The 26,844-nt window shown below is 42.6% G+C and overlaps 1 protein-coding gene across 2 annotated transcripts in view; it reads right to left on the bottom strand.

The window, feature by feature from the left end:
* The window catches only part of ARNT2 (aryl hydrocarbon receptor nuclear translocator 2), a 108,389-nt gene that overhangs the window by 44,747 nt on the left and 36,798 nt on the right, over positions 1-26,844 (bottom strand). For both annotated transcript variants that reach the window (XM_054214986.1, XM_054214987.1), the window contains 5 exons: positions 25,699-25,912; positions 23,259-23,472; positions 2,709-2,811; positions 636-701; positions 122-207 (listed from right to left, as the gene is read on the bottom strand). In XM_054214986.1, coding sequence (XP_054070961.1) covers positions 122-207; positions 636-701; positions 2,709-2,811; positions 23,259-23,472; positions 25,699-25,912 — 683 coding nt within the window. The remainder of the gene's footprint in view (positions 1-121; positions 208-635; positions 702-2,708; positions 2,812-23,258; positions 23,473-25,698; positions 25,913-26,844) is intronic.

Here is a 26,844-nt window from a genome sequence, read left to right as displayed (position 1 = left end):
CCGAACTGGTTACCCCACTAAAATTCAGCCTGGTTTTGTACCAGCAAAGGAACCTGAGCCAGGTTTTGAACTGTCTTGCAGACAGTGTGGTGAACGTCCCTTCAGTGAGACAGACACGTACCTGCTGGTGGCCAAGCCTTGATATAGCCAGTGCAATGGACAACAGCATACTGTGCTTCGCCTTCTTTTACTGGGCCGAGGCCATTCCTAGATGAAAAGGAAACACAAAAATACATTGATTGACATGCAGAATAGCTTTATGCTTTTAAACTACGACTACTAATGATTTACTCACAGTTGTAAGTTATGTTAGAAACAACCAACCATCACCCTAGAGTCACGTACAATGTCAACTCCGTTACAATGCTATTCAAGCCTTGCTTCTTTTCCTTAGTACTTCTCGGAGAAAGGTACTGAAGCTAATTTCAGAGGTGGAGCTGGTTAAAACAAAGAAGTTGAGTGACTTGCCCAAGGTTTGCAGAAAGATCCAGTGACTCCGCCACAGCTGAATTTAGTGGCGAGCTCTCCTCTCCTGAGACCCAGCGCTATGATTGAGTCCTTGATTGAGCACGAGCCCAGTGGAAAATGAGAGTGCTTACGGCAAATAGCTGTTATGGTAAATTAAATAATAGTACCTGTATCTTTTTCTCATGGTGGTTATCCTGTTCAGAGGTAAATGATCCAGAGGAGCATTTCCACACCTAAAAGTAAATTAATATTTGAAAGGGCTCAAAAGTTAATATAAATACCCAAGATGAAAATGCATTTTAAAATCTTTATTAGTATATATAAATAGAAAATAATGGATATTTATTTCTGACGGAAAGTCACAGATTCATGTTTTCTTAGAACTTACTGCTTCCACAGGCTGAGCTTTTTGCGTGTGCTGCAAATGTTTTCTTTATTTTATAAAGAAAAACAGAAAAGACTAGACAAAGATTCCCTCCCGCCCCCCTCCCCAAACCTAAAGAATATTTTAAATGGATATTCCAAGAGTGGCTAAAGAATAGATACACTTAAAAATACTATAAAACAAGGGTGAAAACTAGAGAAGAATATAAGTCAGGCCCCCAAACATCCACACAAAATAAACTCAGTGTTCCAGCAGCTTCCCTGGCCAGAGCATTTCAACTGCCATACACCAGCTACAATGTTAGTAGATAGTAATCTAATGTTTGCGAGAACAGACTACTTACACTGTCAAGTAACTTTATTTAACACTTGTTCACGTATATTTTGTGGTATTTCTAAGTATGCCTAACTGTATAATTTTAACAATCCATTTGAAGCTAAGTAAATAGTTTGAAGGGTAAAACCAGTTCATTTTCAATGGAAAAAAGAACAATAACAATGAAATAAGTAATCACAAGGAAAGTTCATGTTATTTGAGGCTCAGTCTTCCCACAAGGTTTTTTGCTGTTATTATTCTTTTTTTTTTTAATACCAATCACTGCCAAGGAGAAGGAATGAACAATTAAAGTAACATTTAGAATTACAAAAACAATGGGGCTACTAGCATGTATAAAATTACTCTCATGCACTGGAGTTTACAGAATCAGGGTGCTAGGAACTAACTGCAATCTGAAATGTTATTTTAAAAGCTGGGGAACAACTGTAAACAGGACATTAGGCCTGGTTTTCTTCGCACAAAAAAGTCTTCCTCACATGACCACTACGCGCAGCTTGGAGGAAGAGAAGGCAATGTCCCAAGTGTCTCTCTGCCAGGCTACTTTTCTTTCCCCCCAGTTAAGGAGGGAAAAGGAGCTACAGCTTAACTCTGATCTCGCAGGTATGAAGTATATAAACCCCTTACAAAGGCACCCACGAGCCATACGTTCAGCTCTCTCACACGACTGGAAGAATTCCACCACAGAACAGAAGCACAGGGATCTGTTTTAATCTGTCAAATATTTTGCTTTGCGTGTTTCATTCCGTAACAAATTTTGAATCATCTGTTTTCAACACGTATATTGGATATAGGCTGCAGATGCAATTATGTACTTTCCCCCCCAAACCGCACAGACAGAAATTCACTGCAATAGCTCCAGGCGTTTTATCCCGTTAGCACTACAACAACAGAAGAGCCCACAAGCCCCAGTCAGCAGCACTGGGCAGGCAGATCTCCTTAAAAAAGCCCAAGCAATGCAGGAGAAGTTGGAAAATTGCAAAATAAAACCCCTCTAACAATTACTCATTTATCTAGCATCAACCAGCTGACATCTGGTTAATTCATACCAGGCTTAGTTTAATTCCTACATAGCTGGCGAGTTTGCAACAGAATTCCTGTCTGTCTTCAAGATTCTTTTAATATTATTGGTTTGCTGAAAAAATACACGGAGTTGGGATTTCATTACACTTGCGAAAGCTTTACTCCCAAAGTATTGATTTGAATAATTTGACTAGAAGAGACAATGGCTTACATTCCAGGGGTGAAGCTGCCATGACATTCTCTTGGGAAAGCATCCTACACCCCTCACTGATAAAAATAACTGCAACACACAAATGAGGTGCTGTTTTGTCACCAATCATAAAGGAAGGCAGGTTTTGGTTTTACTCCGGTTCCAAAAGCAAGCATTCTGGAAATGTTTAATGGGAGTGTGTCATTACGCTTTGTTTTTTAAGCAAGGTCAAATTAATGCAACAAAATGTCTGAAGTCTAATCTGAGACGGGACTGGAACCATCACAGGAATACAAGGTAAATGCGTACCTCATCCTGCAAATGAAAGAGCGCCTGGAGCCCATGCACATTCTCATTGAGGACTGCTGACCCTCCTTCTTTACTGTTCCAGTCTTCAAGTCCAGAATTCGTCCTAGAAAAGCCAGGGAGAGCAACTGATGTTCAGTACATAAATTTAAACCCATTTACTACCAACGAAGATGACAGTAAATTCATAAGCTAAACGCCATTAACCCAGCTAGGGGAAAAAACACCAACAAAAAAGTCTCGATCCTGGTCTCACATCAGCTATGTGCCGGCTTAACTAGTGATTCCAGGGAAGCTGACTCTGAGTCACAACAGTGATGGCTCTTTTCTCGGTTGGCCCAAGACCAACTTCCAAGGCAGGGTCAAATGTCCAGAAGCAGAGAAGACAATGACAGCAGGCACTGCTTTTTGACTTGATCTGCTCGCTCCACTCTTTACCAGAACTGCGGATAAAACAACACGCATCATTCCCCTGACAGCTGCTCCTCCTTCCCTGTGCTCTCGTGCCTATCCAGAATCCTCTCACCTAACACCTTCTCACATATTCAGAGCTGCAGCAACGGCGAGGGACACACAAGACCAAGCTTTTCTCCTTGATGATGAGATACAGGACATGTCACAGCAGCACTTGTGGTGGGGCCCTTTCAGAGCTGACAGAAAACTGACATGTCAGCATATTTTTAAAGTTAATTTTCAGCCGGATCAGTGAGATGATCTGACTCACCACATAGCAGCATGAGTCTACGCAAGGTCCGCGGCCGGACCCTGCTGATCAACATAAGCTGACTACAAACCTCAGAACCTCACCCCAGAAACACAGCATTGAAAAGGGATGACAGATACCAAGTCATCTCAAGAGAGGAGAGGACTGAGGGAGTGCGGAGCTGACACTCCGGCAGTAAGGTGGAGGACGTCGTTATTAAAAAACAAAGGTAGCAAGGCGGTAACTGATTAATCTTTCCATTCTCCTGAGACAGAAGAGAAGGCAGTGATTACTACAGACAGGTTCAGCTCAGTGACAGCAGGGTTCCAGGTATCACCTAGAATCCCACCGTTTATCGCCAAAGAACTAACAGAATGGACTTTTGCATCTACAGCTCAGCTGCTACAGATGACTATAAAATCTTGCACATTAATAACACAGATTAGAAATGAATCACTGGCCCGGATTCACAACGCTTCAGGGCTGGATACAGCCGCAGAAGTGACAGTGGGCAAAAGAAAGGCAGTGGAACAGCTGTCAGACAATTAAATGACAGCCACCCGCACTGATGACACTTGGCCATGAAAAAACCCACATGTTTAAGGTAGGTACAGTATCTTTCAATAACTGAAACCATACAAGCCTTTAGTGTGATATAACCGGCCAAGTTTACAGCAGTATAGGACACCATATTCTGATTGTGCTAAGTTGAAAGAACCATGCAGAACACGTTCAAAGTCTCCCTCATCAGATCTCCTCAAATGTCCCTGTCCAAAAATATTCTGAAATAATTCCACTGCCAAACATTAATTTCAGAATTATTTTAACTGAAAACACTTACCTCCATCCACGAATGGGAATAAAATCACTACAAAACAGTTTAAAGATCAGTATTTTAGATAAGGAACTAGGCAGTAGCATTTTATTCTTAAGGTATACTAAAGATATCTACTTCTGGAGGAAAGCCATCCTGCCGACAGAAGGTCAGACTGTGTCATTTGGTGTGTCTCCAAGGTACACCTCAGATGGTTAAGAAGTTAGCAAGCCTGGGAGCAATTCCTAAAGATGCTTCAATTCAGAGCACCGGGATAGATATTACTATAGATGTACGACTCAGGTGTGAGCTGGGAAAAACCATACCACTGTATTACCCGGCTCAGCTACGCTGACCCTACAATGTAGGGTGGATCTGAGGTTCAAACACACTTCCCTTCCCTGCAGCAGAGAGTCTGTCTCTCTGCCTCATTTTCTACATCCAAAGCCACAGCCTATTCCCCCATCCCCTCTACTAAACAAACAATTTAGAGAAATAAAATATCATTAGGCAGGAGACAAACTGAGTCACAAACAAAGGCAATGGACGATGAAGCAAATAAAGGCAGAATATATGTGCAGGACCCAGTGGCTGCCCATACGAGTATACAAGCCAAATCAAACCATTAAAAGCATTTTTCTCTTTGGATACGGTAACTTTGTCATACACATAAACAAAAGAAAAGTTTCCGTGCACTTTTTTTTCCCATTCCCATATAAATTCTAGAAGTGACACTCATCATCAAAAAGCAGCGACAATAAACATAACTCAAACAGCTAATAGAAATATCTCACTTTTCATCATCCAGGAATATCTATAAAAATACGTATACTTCACAATTACTTGGCTGCTAAGCCTAAAATTGCTGACACATGTTCCTTCGGCATGTCTGGAACCTCCGAAAGCAAAAGTCATAGTTTTTAAATTTAGCTTTTTGTTTGGCAATGTCTCAGAAATATGTACCAGATAACAAACGGTAGTCTAAATTTTGCCCCGACTTACAAAATCACTGCAGGGGGTATATGGGGATATGAGTCAGAGAAATATTTGGTACATAGCTATTACAAGAAAGCACTCTCAGCAGCTTGCTCCAATACTCCATCGTGCGTGTGTTGACCTTGTAGAGCTTTAACAATACAGTGCAGATTTTGACAAAGAACAAGCCCTTCACGTCTCATATATTATTAGAAGCTTATGTTCAAATTATATGAAAAGGAGGAAGAATTATATTTGAACAGACTAAGGACAAAGCTTCCCATTTATCTCAAACAAACCCATCAGTGCACTCCCTGGGATAAGAGGGATCTCCTAAGACGCGGCATACCAGGGCTCGTATCTCTGGTGGAGCTTTTAAGTTAAGAATATTGGTGTCACCAGGTGTGTGGAGCCTATCTGGGAGAGTGGGAAACAGCTGGCTGTGAGACCTGTACGCAGCCAATGTGGCCATGCAGCACAGGTAAATGCCAGCTTTGGAAAAAGGAATGGCGTTAATACTCCCAAGGGCTTGCACCCCGTGTCTGCCCACAGTAGTGCGTACACACCGCCAAGAGCTTTCTCTGTCTGGAGAGCCTTCCTGTTTAACGATGGCCATCTGGAGACAGCATTACCCCTTTTTATTTTTGTGCTAACTGCTCAAAAAAATACCTTAGTTTCTAGACCTAGACTTCCAGCATTTAGCTTTTACCAGATAATTCTAAAGAGTATAGTGAGACAGAAAACAGTGAAGTCGGGACAAGCTGGAGTTGTACCACAGTATTTGCCATGACTTCTCCTTGCTGTGACAATCTGTGACAGCACCATGTCACCTGGTCTCAGGACAAAACGCACAGCGGTGTCTCCCCAGGCTCCTCGCCACTCCACACCTGACCCCGAGAAGGGGATGGACCCACACCGCTCCGCTTCTGCCAGCGTGGAGCTGCAAAATCATCCTCCACCTGCTTTAATATCAGCAGCTGCAGCCACTCACGTGATGGACCTTGGCAGCTCCCACATCGCAGTCAACCAAACCGACAAAAACTCAGTGTCATGCAGATGGCTCAGTTCAAGGAGGTGGCACGCTCCGATGATATCTCTGTCACAGAACCATAAAATATTCACATCTCCTTGTGTTCCTGCATCTTTTACGCTGGTGCTGCAACCTTGGTGATAAATGCTCGCTTAGGTTTCTCCACAGGAAACACACACAAAATACATTTGATGTAAAAGTTGACGATTATATTCTTATTAATAAGAAATATTCTAGGATGCTCTGAACACTTCTGCTAACTGAACAGTGCACACATGCATTTTTTAAATTTCTTCTAGTTTCTTCAGAAGAACACTTTTAACAACCCAGTACCACCACCAGCTGGAACTCTTACGAGCTTCCCCATAAACTGGCAATTGTGTGTTGTTCATTTTCACGTTAAACTTTTCCCCTCTCCAGCTCCAGACCCAGCCCTCAGACGCAGCAAGTGCAGGATGCGTGTCTCAAATCACAGCACTTCTGTGGCAGACGCTGCTGTGTTATTACTGCCATTTACAGTCACTGCACAGCTCAGAGGAAACCAGAGTTTACTCTGCTGCAGAAGGAAAAGCAAATAAATGAGCACAATGCTTATTAAAACCAGCACATAAATCTCTCTGGTCGGTCTGGGTATAATTGATAATTTGTTGAAATCTACCCACTGCAGCCCACATTCAGAAGGCAGGATTGCTTAAACCCATAATAAACCACTTGTCCTCTGAGCAGGAATCCACCACACGACCCAGGAAAGGGCTGCCAGAGGGGACCACAGAGGTGAGGACAGCGTGCAAGAGATTCATTATTTGGGCAAAATTACAGAAGCCATATAAAGCTCTTCCCACTAAAGAGATTAGTTAGTAACCAATCCAAGTACTGTGGACACATGCCAGAAACTTTCCCTTCGTGTTATGCTGCAGCATGTTATGATGCTCTAAGAACGTTCTTGCAATGATCAAGGGGACAAATGTTCATCTTGGCACTGATATGCCCCTTGTGTGTGCGAACAGTGAACAGACTATGCACAAACCTTCACCTTTTGGACGTCCATTTGCTACTGTGAACGTTCAAATACCTTTTCTGTGCTTGCAGTGTTTGAGCTGAACCTAAGCCACGGGTTGGCCTGGGCCTACTGAAGTTCATGGGGTTTCAAATCTGGGAGTCTGGCACAAATCCATCTTTACACAAAAGCACCAGCCTGTTAGAAAATTTCTTCCTCCATGTTTAAGCACTGCACGCTAAGGTTTATAGCCTGGTAATCAAACACAGTCTGCTCTTTGTTACTTTTTTCAGTTCTTTCCTTTTTTTTGGTAGATTCAAAACTCCATAAGCTTCAACACCCAATTCTACCACAAATGCCTTCTCTGCTGGATTTCCACTTCCTAAGAATCCTACAGTCTGTAATGAGAAAGAAAGGTTGTTACATGAGGGCGTTCTTCTGCAAAAATTTCACTGCCAGTTGAAATGGCTTTCTTTAAAAACAATCATATGGTATTCACATCCTGTTTGCAACATGGAAATATCCCTCTTTTGCAACAAAAGACCACTACCTGTTTACAAAGATCAGAAGAAATTTGTTTTGGCCTCCTGCACACGAAAATACTGTTAGCAAAGTACACGAGACAATTTTCCATTTCCCTCTAACTCAGTAGATGGACTGCTGCCTTGCGCAGAATCTTGGACCTGATAAGAAAACAGTCTGAATTAATATATGGAATCTCACCTTGCCCTCAATACCTTCAGCAAGCTTCATGCTGCAGTTGATAGTGTCTTGCCTTGCAAAGAACAAGTTAGATATTTCATAATTATTCTCAGCCATCGGATTGTCTACATGTTTCTTTCCAGGCAAAATAAAATAAAGAATAAACTAAGTTTGGCTTGGACAAGATAACAGAAGAAGACTTTGTGCTCATCAAAAATACTCCACAGGCAACTCAGGGAAGACAAACAGGACACAGGAATACTGCACCCAAAAACCCTTATGAAAACTAAAACCATCTTTATTTTAGCATAAAAATGGAAGAAGCGAGATAGGGATGCAGGAAAACAAGAGGAAATAATTAAAAATAAAAGCAAAGTGATGGTCAAGGTACTAATGCTTCTGGACACGGCTCCAAATGTAAGCTGACCCACAAACTGAAGGGTCAGAGAACAAAGGATGACTTCTGTAGTGATGCTCTCTATTAGTACGTTAAGTCTTTAGAAAGCAGTGGCAGAGATCAGCTTAAAGATGCATGTTCTCAACTCAAACTAGAAGCTGCCAGCCCATCACGCGGAAGTACGACACTGCAAATGAACTATTTATCATTTGTAGGGAGGCAACACAGAAAAGTCTTTATCACTCAGGAGCGCAGCATCACAAGCCAACTATTACTGTACCTTGGGATATGAAAGATGCGCATGGAGACAGCAATGGTGGTTGGACACTGACTCCACTACAGTTTGTACAGATATAAGATACAGGTCACTGCCTGGGATTAACAATAAAATTCCAGAAAACAAAGGGAAACTCTGCCTTTTTAAAATTTTTCATTTATCAGTTTACACATAGGCACCAACTACAGCTGAACGTTCAGCTTTACACCAACTGAGGTGTTCAGCTGGCAGAGTTCCTCTTGAAAACAATGGATACGTTCTGAATACATAAACAAAATGTCTTCAACAAGAAGATTAAATAGCCTAAATTTGATCAATTTATATTAAATTACTCCTGATAAGCTCATGCCAGTACAAAGCAATTATTCTAATTCAACAATTAAAAGAAAATAAAAATCTTTAAAAATGTATACCCTTACAATTGAAAGGGATACAATTGTATATCGTGTTTAATGCAGCTCAGCGAGTGCTTTAAGCTCTATTAAGTTTAATAAATACACATCTGCCCTGTGGAACTCAATATAAAAAAAAATTACCGATTATCTAAGAACACATTAACAACCAAAACCGAACTGCAAATGCAGATTTGAAGGCTCTCCTTCCAGGAACTCACATTTACATAAACCAGAAGCAGCTCGCAATATACAAACAAAACTTTATACCTATTTAAAAAAAAAAAAAAAAGCATGGTCACACAGCTCATCTCTCAGCATTCTGGGTTTTACTATTTACATAAAGGTAATGGTCATAGAAGCACGGACATACCTAGCACATACATACACATATTAGAGTACACAGTCCCTGTCCTGGAAGCCCAAGTGCCTGCCCCACAGATGACAAGAAATTTCTCTACTGTAGGGTTGGTGAGACCGAGAGCAACTGCCACCGCTCAGAAATACGCTGCTGGTCATCCACATGTCCTCTAAAAACAGAGCATCCCTTCAGCATCACAGCACCAAAGACAGGAACGATGTGGAGTGCACACACCAAACAACACAATCCCAATAAAACCGCACCCACAAAAAACGCGGCTCTGGCCCCTCACTAAGGAAAAGCAAACACACAAGTAATAAGAATAGCCTGGACACTCAAAACATAGAGGGACTTAAGAGCATCCTATTCAAGGATGGTCCTAAGACCATCCTAACTTCAAATTACAAACTAAGGGCAGAAGCACACGACCGGCACCAGTTACACTCCGTACCCAAAGCCAGCACTGATTTTACAGGATGCCTCTCTTGCTCACATCAGAGGTTACGGTGCAGCTCTCACAGGCAATGCCTGCTAACTGCTCGTTTATTTGAACACTACTACTTCATACTTACTGAGTAGTTAATGGTCTTTTATATCTACAACAAAGAAGACACCAGTTCTTGATAACATTTGAAACACACCGAGAGGCCATGAAGAATGCACAGCTCTGGAAAGCAAGAGCCTGATGAGGTTGTTTTCACAGAACAAATCTGCAAACTCGTGATGCTTAACTCATTCACCACAAAGCCCTGCCCGGTGACAAACCACCCCAGCATGCAGGCACCGGCACTCCTGCATCAGAGGCAGCACCGGCGGGTGGGACTGCTGCCAGGGCCCGCCGTGATGCAGAGCAGATGGGCTCCTACCAGGCAGCAGGCTTTTCTCCTTCGTACTTCAGATTCACACAAAAAAAGTATCAGAGCTGCACTGTTAGTGGTGTACACATAGTTTTAACTCGCATGTAGAAAGGGTCTGTTCTCCAGACTGTCTCCCCTGCAGCCGCAGGAGCCCCTGGGTTCTGCCTGGAAAGGTCTGGTAGCACAGGTCGTCCCTGACTGGTATCACAGCCTTTATGGACCATAATCACAACTTCAACCCCTGGCTTACAGGAAGCTCAGGACACGGTGGAGGGGAACATGCTCCTGATCATGTGGAGATGGTTGATGCAATCTAAATCTTTCCTGATATTAAAATCATGTTCCTATCAAAACTTTCAAGGAGCTGGTCAGTAGGACTTTGAGGGAGGTAGCACTGCAGGTGGGAACAAGGTCTCCCTGTGCACACTTCCCACCCTTGCCTCCCGGTTGGTCTGACTGTACAGAGAGGATGGGACCTCCACACAGCAGACTGCACCCTACCAGCAAGGCTGTACAGCAAGCCAACATTTATGCCTCTGTCCTCTGCCATACAGGATTTTGTGCCCTGGCTCAACTTACAGAATCACAGAATGCTCCAGGCTGAAGGGACCTTAAAGACCATCTAGTTTCAACCCCCCTGCCCTGGGCAGGGACACCTCTCACCAGACCAGGCTGCTCCAAGCCCCATCCAGCCTGGCCTTGAACACCTCCAGGGATGGGGCAGCCACAGCTTCCCTGGGCAACCTGTTCCAGTGTCTCACCAGCCTCCCAGTAAAGAATTTCTTCCTCATATCTAATTTAAATCTACAACTTCTCCAGAAGAATGAAGCCATGGGGACACTGGTATAGCGATATCCCTTGAGAATACAGCACACCTGTAAAAATCAGTCAGCCTCACGCAGCCTGGAACAAAATCAGGGACCACACAGAACTTCCCAGCTGTCATTATACCACACGCACATCAACCAAGGAGCTTGTGAACGGTATCCCTACCCTACTGCACTTACCACTGCATTACAAAGCATTGCTAATACACCGATAAACAAATTTATCAGTATACAAAATAAATAACTGACTCCAAGCATGTACTTTTTGTTGGCAGACATTAAAGCAACTTTCAGAGGAGATGCAGGCCTTTACTCCTGTTTTAACGATGAGGACACTGAAGCCCAAAGGAACAACTTCTCTTGGCTGCAGTCAGCCAGCAGCAGAGGTGCAGCTACTAACAGGGTCCAAGCTCATACAAGCAGCATGAGTTCTCAACACGCTGTAGCTGTAGATAACAATTCTCAATAATATAATCCGCAGTGATTCTCAGAAAGTCCATAAAAATCTCATGACAATTATATGCTTATCAAGGCATAATCAGCTTAAATGAGAAATAAACACACATTATGCTTCCAAAAGACTATGAGCTGGGTGGCTGATTTATCTTTCTTTATATTTCCTGATAACTCTTGATGTATTAGTATAGAACCTGAAACAAATTAGCCCAAACATGGAAAAGAAATTTCACTTGAACCGAATAGTCCATTTTCATGATGCTACTTAGAACCAGGACATGCTCTCTATTGCTCATTTTTCCCTCTGCACTCATGAAAAAATTCCTGAACTACCTATCCTGTAACGATGGCTGATGTTCCACTTATAAATATAAACCATCAAGGCCCACTCTCCCCACTAGCCTAGCTTCTCAGGGGGACTATTTGAACCTCTCTAAATATGTAAAGGTTTACATCATCTAATTGCAAAAGGCGTTGTATAAGCATCAGAGTCAAGTTATGACATTCCTACAATAGAACGAAGAGCTGATCCAACCAACAGCAAAGTTAAAAAATTTAAAAAGAGAAGTAATGCAATCGAAATGTAACTATTTTTAAATATCTGTCTGTTCCCTACTTACTAACTGGAGACACTGACCCACAGAGGGGGAATTGAAAAGCTTTCTCACCCCCTCTTGTTTTTCAATAAGAAACCCCTCACGTTACACAGCTGTTTGCTTAATACAACTTGTTCTTATAAAAGCTCACGAGGCCAAAAGGTCTCTGCTGTGCCTGCCTTCTTGTTTGGCTAACCAGTCTGCATCATGTAATTCTCCACAGTTTTGGGCAAATATGCATCATTTCAATTAAATTAAAAAGGAAACTATGTGGGCTTTTGAGCCTTGCTATTGAGTTAGTTTTGAGGGACTATCTGAAGGGATAGCGTTACACATCACATGCAAGTCTCTCCGCTGATGGACCTGGAAAAACTGGACATAAAATCCAAGCAAACAATTCAAAGCACATGTTGAAAGTTATGTTATAACACAAAAACACCCCCAAAACATTTTAAGGACTAAATGTATTTTGAACCCTCAACAATGGTTATCTTATGTACAGGAAACATTCAGCATACTAAAAAAAAATACAGAAGCCCATACAGATGTGCAAGCTCTTCCTAGGCATAAATAGGACATCATCTATCTCCATTTCCAGTTCCCTGCCTATAAAGCGGGATGATGATTCTCTCTTTTTTCATCCTTGCATTGCCCGTTCAAACTTTAGCAGCAGCAGCTTTATCTTGCCATAGGTTTGTATAAGTTCTGACACAGCCGCGTTCTGATCTCTGCAGGGACCTTCAGGCTCAGTCACTAAACAATTAAGTATCACCAAGCTCATGGTTCCATGAGCTGGGCAGTTGGGGTAGCACTTCTGTTACAGTTATCAGATGTATTTGAAGGAAAGCCTGAGCTGGAGAAAATGATCATACTAAGGCCAGCCAGTGATCCAAGACACAAAAAGCTCCTCAAAAGACAGAACAGACTTTCTATAACTAGAAAAAGGATGGAAAACCCCAGAAACAGTTACTCCAAAGCACCATCAGCAGAGACTCCTGTGACAGGACAGCTATCCAAAATAACTCTGCAATATGTAATTTATTCTTTTACCACTCACAGCTGCATAATAAATCAATATATAAAGGTTGTAAGTAGCTTTTAAATGAACCTATTTGTTTCATTTGAATGCTCAGCAGGAAGCTTCACTGAAAAACACTTCTGCCAAAAAAGCTTCAGCTCCTGGCATTCTGTATTATTTGTACTTCATTAGAAAAACTCAAATAACTAGGATATATGCTGTATTAGTAAATACTAGTATCGTCTGGTTCTGAAATTTGGCTGTGGTCCGTTCTACACGAGCCGGTGACACACCATGGAATAGTCCACTAGAGGAAAGAAATAGTGACTGCAAGATGACTTTGTGAGTTATTTTGCTGGGGACAGAATTACATTTAAACACATAAGGGGGGAGAGAGAGCAAGGAGAACAAAAGGCCGAGCGACACTGTCTGGGTGTTTTTACAGGTTACTCCTTTAGTTCAGTTAAAATAAGGTTTGTGCGGCAAAACATCGTTACAGGTTCTAACCCTCTTTTTGAAGACTCAAGACACTTACGAATTACACGCAAAAGTCTCTACACTATGAAAACAGAAAAAAGAATGTTTGATGACAGAAGTTCAGATCTAAGGTACTACAATAAAACAGATCAAACCACAGAAAACTGAGAGTGAGCCATGTTACCACTCTGGCTGTGTGCTGCCATAGGGGAGGCTTTTCCCTCCGTGCAGCCCCGTGCAGGGTATCAGTGAGGAGCACGTGGGTGCCGTGGTCTCAGCGACCTGGTGGAAGGCCAGGGAAGGATGAAAGACCATGGAAGTCCTGCCTCTGCTGTCCCAGTATTATGAAATAGGAGAGCTTCAGCTAAGGAGAGAGAGATGACAGCAGCATGGGATAAGTCAATTATTCCCCTTTTGAAGCAAGCGGACACTTGGGTGGAATACTATCACTCCCAGGCACCACTGCTCCCTCTGCCCCCCTAGCCTGTTGCTACACCTCATCACATAATAATGAAATATTTTAGTGCATTGTATTAACTTCATTGAGACAACACAACATTCAAATTAGGCTAAAGGAAAAGCTTTCCTTTAAAAAGCCATCCGCAGGGCAGATCTTAAGGCTAATACTGGACCCTCCCAGCACCTGTGGAGTTCCCAATCAAAGCAGTGAAGCACCTGAGATTTACAGAGGGTTGCAAGCAGGGCAAGTGCCAAAAGGCTCCAAAAGGCATGCTCGGACTGCTTTGTTGGCAATGTATTAACCAAAGAAGTTGGTCAGCTATTTGTGAAACACGAGTATTTTTTAAAGGGGGGGTGTGGGGGGGTGGAATATCACTAACTCCATATATTTCATCATGTTTAACAAAACAGAGCAGGTTGAATAAATATTGAACATTTAAAAAACCCACCACCCTTGAAACCCAGCAACTGAAAATGATCCAGTCAAACATCTGTGATAACAGACCGAAGTACGCAGCAGTTTCCAAGTGAGAAATTCATGGCGAAGACTGAAGAGAAATAACAACCGCAAAACCCACTTGCACATGCATGCCCAAACACTTGAAAATCCACCCTTAAATCATTCCCTAACGCTAATCAGGTGTAATAAGTCTGTCTCAGAGCACTATGCGAAAGCTGCTTCCTTATTTTGGTAAAAACATGTACTGACCTCTTTAAACTACCATTATAATTACCAAAGTAATTTTAAAAAAATGCAACTTATTATCACAAGTTTTCCTTCCAGTACTATCCACCCAAACGGAGCATCTCAGCAGCAGGGAGACCAGTGGGTCACTGTATTTGTGTAGGAGTCGCTTTATGAACTGTTTTATACATAGCTGGCTTCTCCCAACATTTGGGATATTTTTCTCCCCAGGAACAGCCCTAGAGACCAAAGCAAAACAAAATTCTCTTGGAATAAGTTAGAAAGATTCAATGTACTACACGTTTAAAATGTGATCATTTGGAAGTACCTATTTTTTGAGAGCAGACTGGGTTTTTGCTACTTCTTCGGTATTGTCTAGTGTGTCAAAGGGCAGGAATTGCCCTCTAAGGCCTTAAAGTCCTCTCTCTCACATAAACAACACAAAAATCCAAATCCCACCCTCCACGTTACCCTTGTAAGATCATGGTCACACAGCCACAAATGAATGAAGGATTTGTTTCATTCACTTCAACTGAAAAACAGGGCAAGCCACTTGCAAAGGACACATAAAGTCCCACATGCGTAATTTAATGCACAGAATATTTAAAACTTTCCTTGTCTTCCTTCTGGAGAGCCTCACTCTCCAGAAGGAGAGTGAGGCTCTCACTCACCTGCTATTTTGTCAGATGGAGTTGGTAAACTGTGCTTGATCATACCAAACGATGACAGAAGAGAAGCTGAAGACACGGAGGTTTTAGGCATCACTTCTAAGCACACACAGGTGGGGACTGACAAGATGTAGATGCCATACAGGCACGGGTTCCTTGTTTCCTGCTCCTAAACATCTACTGCACTAATCCATTTGTTTGCAAACAGAATGGGGACGGGGGAAGCAGAACATCCTCCATCCTACATGTAAAAACAGAATCACAGAATGGCAGGGGTTGGAAGGGACTTTTGGAGATCATCTAGTCCAACCCCCTGCCAGAGCAGGGTCACCCAGAGCAGGTCACACAGGAACACGTCCAGGGGGGTTCTGAATGTCTTCAGAGATGGAGACTCCACCACCTCTCTGGGCAGCCTGTGCCAGGGCTCTGCCACCCTCAAAGGAAAGAAGTTCCTCCTCATGTTTAGGTGGAACTTCCTATGGTCAAGTTCGTGCCCGTTACCTCTTGTCCTGTCCCCGGGCACCACTGAAAAGAGCCTGGCCCCGTCCTCCTGACACCCGCCCTTTCAGTGTTTATAAGCATTGATAAGATCCCCCCTCAGTCGTCTTTTTTTCCAGTCTGAAAAGACCCAAGTCCCTCAGCCTCAGCCTTTCTTCATAAGAGACACAGTGCTCCAGATGCAGTCTCACCAAGGCAGAGCAGAGGGGGAGGATGACCTCCCTCTACCTGCTGGCCACACTCTTCTTGATGCACCCCAGGATGCCACTGGCCTTGGCCACAAGGGCACATTACTGGTTCGTGGTCATCCTGTTGTCCACAACAACCACCCTGCCAGATGAAAAAAAAAGCTGAAAACCCACAAATTCCTATGCTTGGCACTGCCCAAGTTCACAGGCCATCTCTGGCTGGCACTGTGATCTGCCTGCTATGAGAATAAACAGTCCACAAAAATGTGGGCAGATTTTTTCTTTGGAACAATGGCAAGGCAACGGGCTGGTGTGTACGGAAAGTCTTACATCTGAACATCCTCTTCACTCTCCGCAATGCCGGTGGGACTACATAACTTTGCTGAAAAACAGGTATCACATGGTGATTTGGTAGTTGTCAGCAACAAGACAAATCTCTTCCAAGATTTCACACTTAAAATAGGAAAAGATGCCTTGCCAAAATTGGCTTTTTCTGCAGTAAAACCAGACTGAAACCTGAAATACTCTGTTCACCCGAATCACTCATATATATTCTATACATGGCTGTATGTTTCAGTAATTCATGTGATGAAAAAGAGGGGACAACCTCAGTCTTGAAGCTTCTGTTTTCAAAGATCTCTCTGTTCCCTTCCACTGCAGGTGCAATAATCCTGGCACAGCAGTCTCCAGCCTCCACCCTTCTAAAGACTGAAGTGAGGCGGGTATGTGGGTATGTGTGTGTAAATGGAAAAAGCCATAAAATATGAAGAGTCAAGTTTCAGACAGTCATGCAGAGACAGAAAAGATTTCAGGATGTCTCGTATCATGTATATGGAAAGTTTCTCTCCTCCCCATCTTGCCCACTTTGCTGTGCGTTGTCCGCTGGGTGCCTGCTTGTCTTCACCCTACAGGTTGTTTTGTTTCACGGACATTCCGTGAAAACAGCTGATGATGACCCACTCTTTTATCCTGGGATAAAAAGCACAAGTAGTTATTAACTCTCTCTATAAACAAAAAATTATACAAGTCATGCCCTACCTGCCCAGAGGCTAATGGTCTTGTTGGTCAGTCATCCTGTGCCCTTAGATGTTAAAATCTAAAATACCGAGATCTGGTTTTAATTCTCTGTACTCTGACTTCCTAAGCCGCTGGGCTGGGCACATTTCAGAGACAGATGGTTCTTTAGGGTTCACATACTTAAAAGAGTTCACAGACAGAAGTAAAGAAAAATAAAGAAATCAAATGCTGTCAGCTGAAACAGCCCTTTACACGCAGAATACCATTCTGATACAAAACCCTCTGGTAAATGTGCTCTTCAGAACCAAAGGGCAGAGAACAAAGTCCCAAAGGAGCTTTACTACAGCTCCTTATTTTGTTGACTGCTTCAGCAAGGACACAGTTCTCTGAACAAAAGGAGTTTGGTTGGGGTTTTTTTTAAGATTTTTTTTTTTTCACGGTTATGAGCTCTGGGTAGAAAAGCTCCCATCTTTGGCAAGTATCTTAATTTCTTCAAAAGGCACAGGGAAGACAAAGCACCTCACAATATATTTTGGTATAAACTTTTTGGCACCAATACCTAAAATAGACTTTTTTACCATTTTGTTGTGGGTTTCTTTTTTAATAAGTAGGCTGATCAAATTTTCAACTGGATGAGGAGAAGCTCCCTGGTTTGCTAATACAGTGCAGAAGTCATCCCACTGTTTTGATAATATATTAGTTTTTCATTAGAGATGAGTTTTACTGTTACTGATGATGACATTTAAGGCATAAGAGAATTGTATTTGCCAGGGCTGAGTTTCTGGTCATGTCTCAAGTTAGTCTTTGAATTTCTTCAGAGAATTTTGCACATAAGAGTCAAATAGGAGTCTCATCCAGCTCTCGTCCATATCAGTTGGAGTCTCTCCTAAATCATTCGTTGAAGTCATGTGCAAACCAGCGATCATGAATAAGAGCCACATTTGCATTCACTGGCTGGCTGTGCGTATGAGAAGAATTTCCTTTCTTCTAAGAAAGATCATGCAGGAATCAGCGTTGGAAAACTGACATGGAGGTATAAGACAGCTCACAGCGCAAAAAAAATCCTGCGCTGATTTTCAGGAAGAGTATCTGTTGTAGACAGAAGTTATTCCCAATCTTCTCTTTCACATGGTTATTTACCATTTGTTGAGCACTTCCCATCTGCGCAGTGCTGTGGAAAGCTTTACTTTGCTTCTCCACCAGTCTCTGGCACTGCCCTCCTGAGTTAAACACTATTTTTCTCATTTTTACAGACAATTTGACTCTATCTACAGCATCTGGATTTTGTGGTTGTGTCTACAAACCGTGCTTAGTAACAGAAAGCTTTGCAGTTGGCCAGAAAACTGCACATGCTGAAACCATCATTGCACGACCATATACTCTTTGAAGATTCCATGAGACGGGATCCCCAATCCAAATCTCTGCTTGTGTAACATGGAGTGATGTTTCCGTCATATTCATGAACCGCAGTGAATTGTCACACAATGGTCTTTTCTTCCGAAAAGGTACCTATCAGCTTAACTTATGCTGTAGTCAGTCACCGTTTCCATCATAAAGTTCTACTTTTCTGTGCTTATAAAATATGGCAATAAAATACCATGCCAAGATTAAACTTGGCATACAAGTCCTGTCCAGAACCAACCTCAATTAATCTTTTTTCAGCTAGCAAGTAAACTGACTTAGTCTTTTTTAAATCAGTTGAAAATGAAAGCTGTAGAGGTTCTGGTTCTCATCATTTTCTTGCAGTCACAGGTTCGCCGTTCCAGCACCCCTTAACTACTCAGCTAAAACAGTTTGCAAGGACTCCTTCTGATCCTGAATGTCCCGAGGAGGCTTTGCGCCAAGGATGGGATTACATATGCTGCTCCCTGCCTCGCCTTAGCTATAGAGAGCGAGGCTGAAGAAAGACGTTATAGCTGGATTACTATGTGCTGTTTGGAGGCTCAAAATTGAACATAATAAACTCGGGTGTTTCCCATTTGCACCACTGGAGATGCCAGCTGCAGGAACAGGGACCTCCCAGCCTTGACAAGCATCTCTCAGACACACCATGGAATCACTCGGAGTACTTCTGGGCAACCATACAGAGGTACCTATATTCCTCATTCTATTCTTTCATGAACTGCTTATGGAGAATTAGATTGGTAGAAATCAGCCTGGCAAAGTGTTCTGGAACACCAGATCTTAACAGAAGGACAGTACTTGCTCAATCATTTTTTGGAGGGTAAATGTAACAGAGGCATTCTTCAAAAGTTGTTTTTCTTTGCACTTAAATCTAAGTTTTGGCTGTTCTCTGCACCATCAGAGATTTGTTGTATGCGGCTGTTTAGAGGCTCCCACTTGCATTAGGATTACACCGTGTTATGTGTTACTGAGCCCTCAACAACTTCCAACCCTGAACCTGCTTCTGAACCCAACATCCATCAAATTTCATCAGTGCATCCTAAGGGCCACTGGATCCTACTGTACGATCTGATCTTCAGCCCTATTTGAAGTGAGTTGTTTTCCCATCTGCAGATTTCCAAGAACAGAGAGGGAAAATAAATTATTACTCTGAATATCTGCCCTATTCTGATTAATCATGCCCATGACGCATACAAAGACTTCTTGGGAGCACTATTTGTTGCTATCATCAAGTCTCAGCTGCTCTCTTTTCTAGAGCATTTCAAGCCATACATATACTTCACAGTTCAGCTTTTCTGTTGCTACAATGTGTTAGCAATTAATGTACAATAAACAAGCAGACAATTGTTCCATTTCCAGGGATAAAATCTCCAAGGATATAAAATGGAATAGAAACTATCCATCCTTCCCCATATCCTGAGAGTTAAAAATAGAGCAAGCAATTAACTCCCCAAATGCACGACGTGGTTTAGGCCATAGTTAAACAGCCACTTCAATTTGGCACAGGCTTTTACTGCTCCTGAAGTCTTGATGTCTCCTTATCCTTAACTATTCACTCCTCGCTTCTCCTTGTTGTTAGCACACCAAGCAGCAAGTTCAAGCAACCCTATGATAAGGGCGGGGGGGGGGGGGGGGGCTAGCAAAGAGCTGTCTCTACCAAAACCAAGGGTTTTTTTGCTTAGCTTAGCTGTCAGCTGGGTCAGCGCCCTTGATGTGACTCATCGTAGTACCACATAAATGCCAAAGGAGAGGGTGAGATGAGGTGAGGATTGCATAAACTGGGGCGACTGCCAAAGACACGCTCATGCAGCCCCAGCCCCAGCCTTATTCCTGGGGGCAGAAATGTGAGAGGGAGCCTGCTTTCTCCACCGGCTTGTTCTCTGTTGCTCTCCTTTGGCAGTGGCAGCCTCCCAAGTCCTCCGGGTCTGGAGCAGCTTCTCTGGGTAGCAGGATCGCTAAGAGGTGCTGGGAAAAACCCAGCAATGCAGCGCTAACGATCAGCGCTTGTAATGGGAAGAACAAATACAACTAAAGGACTTTGCTCTGATCTGACGCAAGGCAAATGAAGTTTCTCCTTTGTCAAGATGCTGTCGTTGCTTCCCCAGTTCAAGGGCTGAAGGAGGAGGTTACAGGGTTGAGAAAATGGACCCTGAGAAGATGAGGGAGAGAGCAAAATTAAAAACCATAACATATTATTACACTTTCACTTGCAAATCTCTTCTTTTCCCCAAGCAGAGCCTGCGCTCAACAGCAAGAGGTCACCAAAAGATGCGGATTTTCCTGCTCCCTACAGTGAACTTCACTTTGAGCAGGAAAAATGTCAAATGCAGCTAGCTGGCTTGTGGTTTGCATCTCTTTCAAGCTCTGCGCTGCCCTTTGTTCTGCGTGAAACACAACTTTGGAAAGCCAAGAGTGACTTGGGGGCTGCCCAAATGGTTTGATAAACACTGACTTAAAGGAAGTGCATTTGCCTACTTTAAAACGTCACTAAGGCACTCATTATTTCTGTTCATTACAATATTTCATTTTATTCCTACCTGTTACTAAGCTGCTACTCTCAATACGGCCTGTGCTCCCAGAAAGGTATCTCAAAGGAGCGACAGCGATACTACTGAAGTCCTGCTGTGTGTTGTTTATAAGCGAAGTGATGCAGTCCAGACAGTCCTTATAGAAGACTGCTTCTCTTATTTAATGGTTCCTTACAGGGTCAAGGAAATGCAAGCTTAATATAACAAATCTTGAGCTTTCTGTATATCTATATATTCCACAGACTGACAGAACTACTAGTATACTAACTAAATGGACTTCACCAGTCACGTCTTTAAAACAAAACCACTTAAAAAGCACGACTACATTACAATGTCACTTTCTTTACACTAACTTTATTAAAAAGCTAGAAAAATGCAGCAGACACTTTAAAAATCTGTTCTATTATGATCTTCTGAGAGATGGTGTACATACAACTATATGCCTATGCTTGATTCAGAAACAGACCGACGATTGTGCTTATGGCTGGCCAAAAAATTGCACTGCACATGTAACCACAATAACTTTGTAAAGGCAAACTCACACCCTGTGCCCCATACAGTTAGGACCAATTACGCGCTATTCTTACTTGCATTTGCTCGGAACAGTTGTAACTACACACGCTCTCCAGTCCCTAAAAAGCACCTTTCTCCATCCAGCCTGCCTCTGCTGCAGGCTACCCCGGCTCTAAACAGGCTGATGCTTTCCTCACACTTGGAAAATGTTCAGCTGACCACGTACAGCAGATTTATGGGCCTTCTGTGTCAATCGGACAACTCCAAAGGACTCAGGCAGGAAAAAGATTTAGGCCTATAAATACCATTATTTGAAGTTCTCTTTCCACTGGCTACAGATGAATTCAGTGTAGAAGAAAAGCACATAGTTAAAACTGGAAAAAATACAGAGTTGGGTTTTCAGAAGTGCTCTGTGTTTGTCTAGTCCTGCTCCAGTTTGAGCAGGTTAAGCCCCATAACAGAGCACTTTTGGAAGTTGAAACACGACTGTCCACTGAGGCTCTGGAGTAATTGCTTCTTGGAGGAAGATGGTACATGCGTTAAAATGTATTACATGCTACATAATAAAAACAGAGGTTGTGCTCTTTTGCAAGCCTCGTGGTATGAAACTCAGCTGTTTTGCTCTGCACAGGTTCCCCTAACTGTTCACTTGGTTTCCATCCATCTGGATTTTCACCACAGAATTTTGCTTTGAGTTTCCAATTTGAATACACGAAAGCTCTGCCAAAACCACATCACATTCAAGCCACAGGAAATCATGAATTTGGCACTGTTTTGACGTGGAAGCTGTAAACAGTGTGCAGGTTCACTCAAAATTGGATCCCTGTCCTTTGAGTTATGAAACACAGCAAAACTACCACCAAACCAGGTCAGAATTCTGAATTACTAAAGCAAGGAGAAATTATCTGACTTTTGCATGGATCAGGATTTTGTTAAAAATATTTTCGCCTAGCTTTTTTCCTTCAGCTAGAGACATACTATGTGGAAGAATAAAAAGAAGAGCTGGGTTTCCTCCTTTCCAAGTTTGAGTTAAAACAGGATTTAGCTAATTCTCATAGCTCTAACATACACATATCCTATTAACGACAAGGGTACTTTCCTATTTGCAGTCTTGAGCATGAATAACTAAAAACCAGAGTTATACTGAAGATATGAATATGATTTAGTTTTATGTGCAAAATCATAGAGGGTCAACTTACAGTTGATATACACCACTGCTACAGGAGCGAGCCTCCCGTTTAAAATCCACTAGACTGTCAGCTGCCCAACACAGGATTTTTTCCCCAGGATTCCCGTTAGCAAACAGCAAGGAACTTTTACGAAAATGGAAAAGTCTGAAGTATGATTTTTGTCTTCAAAATAAACACTGCCCTAAAGAAACACATAGTTGTGAAGAAGTCACAAGTTCATTGGGGACGAAAGGCAAACAATCTAGATTTCCAGAGCAAGCCTGAAAAGAATCCAGATTCCAAACCTAACCAAGCCAGAAGTTCGAATGCAGAGCTACGTGAGGGTGGTTTGACTGAAGTCAAACAAATAGGAAGCAAAATGTAGTCATGCAAAAGACGATTTATATTACTGCACTGCCTGCAAGAAAATGCAGTTTGATCTTGCTGAATTTCATTTTTACCAGATTTTTAAACCAGGCGTTTTGAACGCCAGAAAAACTGCAGGGATCCATAACACACGGAGCCATACATCAGACATATCTGACCTGTCATAGAGTTTTCAGATGTACATAGTTGCTCTCGCAGCTTTTCCACGTCGTCTGGATGAACCTGTTCGTACAAAGTGCTGCCAAACCATTCGGACTGCGGCTGGTTCAGCACAGGAGTCACAGAATCTGATACGTAGATCACTCTTCCCGTCTCAGCTGCAACTACAAACAGGAACCCATCTGCAGCCTCCAGGATAAGATGTTTCAGTTCCTTCCAAAGAAAGGATTTGATTAGAATGCCAGCAAGAAAAGGGAATTAAATAACCCATCTGTCACTGTCAAAGAATATTGTTTTCTTGCGGTCTTAGTAGCTGATCACAACCTAGGCAGAAATTTTCACTGTAGTATTGAGGTAACAACACAACCAAAGTTGCAGCAAGCCGTAAATTGCTGATCTTAATAACAAACAACACTTTGTTTTCCTTTATTACCTTTCATCTAGTGATCTCAATGGTCTTTAGGAAAATTAAGTAACTAAAACTCACCGCACATTGTGTGATAGGCATCTAACATTAAAAAAATAAAAAGTCACTTCAGAGTACAAACAGAGGAAATGAACAGCTATAACTCACATAGCAAACTCATCCCTTAATTAAACGTCTTGAATAATTTAATTGGAAAGAAACCAACAAGTCTTTCTGGTTTGCTGTTTGGTTGTTTGTTTTTTTTCCCCTCAGGATGAGCTCTGTTTGTAAATTAAACAGTCACTGGATAAAAGGCAGAAAGTGTAATGGGAACAAGGACAGCAAGCCCCAGCCTCCCCTCCCATGAGGGGCCCCGAGCCACTACGCAAGAAAACCGTACCGCTTCTTGCTTTCTTTTTCCAACCGGTGAATATGAAGCCTCAGAGATCCAGGGGGTCTGGAACACCTCTGCCTTCGGCTTCTTCCTTACACTGTCCCCTGCTCATCATCCTGGGTACTTCTGTCCTGAGACACCCACACACTCGCCTGAGATGCAGCACCCAGAGCCCCGACCCCACCTGGGGACTGGAAGGGGGACCGTAGGCCTTTCAAGCAAGGTACTTCTGTCCCTCACTTTCAGACACTGGGTTTAGACACCCAGTACCTTGAATTGCGTATGCAAACAGCTGACTATGCATCACACAGAAACACTACGTCTGCTTAACGGAGCTTGAAAACCTCTCATGGGAAAGGATGACAACTACCACCACAAATCCTGGGAAACACGCTCGAAAAGCCTTTGCTTGGTGGCTCCAGCGACCATCAGAGCTTGTTAAGATGCTGCATCTAGAACTCAGACAGAGAGCTCTGGACAATCTGAGTCCCATTCCAGGTTAGACAGCACAGTACGGCTAAGTTTGCAAGTGGTAAACATTAGCTGATAAGGTGAGGATCAAAATCTGGAAATTATACTAAAGAAATGGATAACTCATCTCAAGAAACACTTAACAGACTGCCAACTTCTGCTGCTTTATTGTAGAGAAAGCACATCAATTCTGAAGCAATGACTAAATAAAAAAACCTCACTGCGTAGCTGGCTACACTATACAGAGAATAATGAGACCTGTTTTGCATACCTTATTAACAAAGATGAAGATAAACTCTGTCATTCTGCAGGGTTCAAAAAAAAAAAAAAACAAAACACAAAAAAACCCCCCACAACCCAAAAAGTTGCAATGAGAAGCGACCAGGCTGCCCTACCAACAACCAGCTGAACGGCACAGTCCCCCCAGGAAAGCCAGAATAAGGAGGGATGTGAACACTGAGAGGGCAGCAGCGGCTGCTGATTCTCTAATAGAAAGAAGCATTGCCTCTAGCCATAACTTACACGTGTAAGTGCTTAAATTGTTCAGACCACAAAAATGCACATCACACCCGTAGGACTTCAAAAACAATGAAGGTGGCAGGAATTTCCAGTGCACTCAGTTAAACACAGTTTTCCTTCGAGCACTGGGTGCATCTTCCTTCTTCCATCAAAAATGTAGCCAAGGAAGTACCTCAGCCAGTACAGATGGGATTCATCTCTGCCCAGTTCAGCTGCCGGGAACTTAGGCATTAAGACTAAACAATGTTTTTAACTTTCCTCTAAACCAAGCAGGGAGAGGCAGGTCATTCCAGATTCATTTTTACCTATTTTAGAGAATCTTTGTTAGGACGGGAAAAACCCAGTTCTGGAGGTAAAAATTCCTTTCCAATGATGAGAGAGAGCAAGTGACTTGCTTTTCAAATGGACAGACCTCAACGATAAGAATGACCACTTTGCTGCTTCAGGGAGAGGGATTTGTCATACAGTTAAGATCTAGTCCAAACAGTCACAAAAAATTGTCTGTATTCACATCTTGGATATGTAGCTTGTACCAGTTACTACATAACAGTGAAGCATCAACCTGAGACTTTACTCCTCTCAGCATTTCCTCACATCATTTAAGATCACAAACCAGAGAAAACAGACATTTGCAAAAAAAAAAATCTACCTGTTCTGTAAGAAACGAAGGCTTGTAAGCTCCATCAGTAGATTTGTTTCCAGTGCCCCTCATTGATTTCATGTGTGAAACGGCCATTCGAAGAATTGTCAACTTGTCGGGCTTACGAGCCAACGCGCTACAAGTGGGTACCATATCGGACAGTTCGGTGATGTACTGCGTCATCTTATTCCTCCTGCGCCTCTCAATTTCACTATGATTCTCCCTGAACATTTAAAGAAACACCGAATCAACAGAAAAGCCGACATGATCCGTGTAAGAATTTCAATTAGAGGTAACGAATCATAATACTTTGCACTTGTTTTGCTGGTTTCACCCCAGGAGAGCAAAGTGCTTTACAAAGCTAAGTACTATTACCCCTCAGTTTATAGACAGAAAATCCAGGCCCCAGAAGGATAAATATGATTCTCCATAGCTGTGAAAAGAGACCATATTTCTAGCTATTAGCTTCTGGCCTTAATCTCTTAACCAGTTTAATCTCCTTTGGTTTAAAGGCCAAAAAAAATGAAGTAGAAAGATGTGACGAACTGACAACTGCCCACTCCAGCCAAACTCCTATATTTGCCATGATGCATCTCACAGCTTCCAGTCCTTGCTCAAGGTGTTGGATCTGCTTATAAAAGGTCTCTTTTAGGGGAAACCTCTCACTAACAGCTGAGTCAGGTCAGCCGTAAGCGTCAGCTCTGACTTAAAAAAAAACCCTACTCAATGACAACACAGATCTCCAGTCCTGTAACGCTGTGTGGAACATCCTGTGTCCCTGCCAGGGGACGCTACATGCCTATAGGATCAGCCTACAGGACTGGGACCATATATGGTATAACAGTACATACAAAAAAAGCCCCAGTAAATAAATAGAATGAGTACGAAAGACAGCAAGTAAACATCTGGCTTGTCAGACATAGATCAGAATTTATGTTTGAGAACCATCTAGCACAGCGGGGAAATAACAATGCAGTACTCGATGCTGCCCCACTTTGGGCTGAGCTCCAACGTTCTCATCCTTTATAGCAAACGTATGACTGAGGTGGCGAGTCAGATCTGAGAATTCTCAAAATGGACAGTCACCAAAATTCTTCAGAGCTGAAGATTAGGAGCTCAGTTTTCACACACTGTAAGTCACCGTTACTTCATCAC

The sequence above is a fragment of the Rissa tridactyla genome, chromosome 9 (genome assembly GCF_028500815.1).
Source record: "Rissa tridactyla isolate bRisTri1 chromosome 9, bRisTri1.patW.cur.20221130, whole genome shotgun sequence".
In the NCBI taxonomy this organism is placed as follows: Eukaryota; Metazoa; Chordata; class Aves; order Charadriiformes; family Laridae; genus Rissa; species Rissa tridactyla.
The sequence above is the reverse complement of the archived record's forward strand: the minus strand, read 5'-3'. Positions and strand labels throughout refer to the sequence as shown.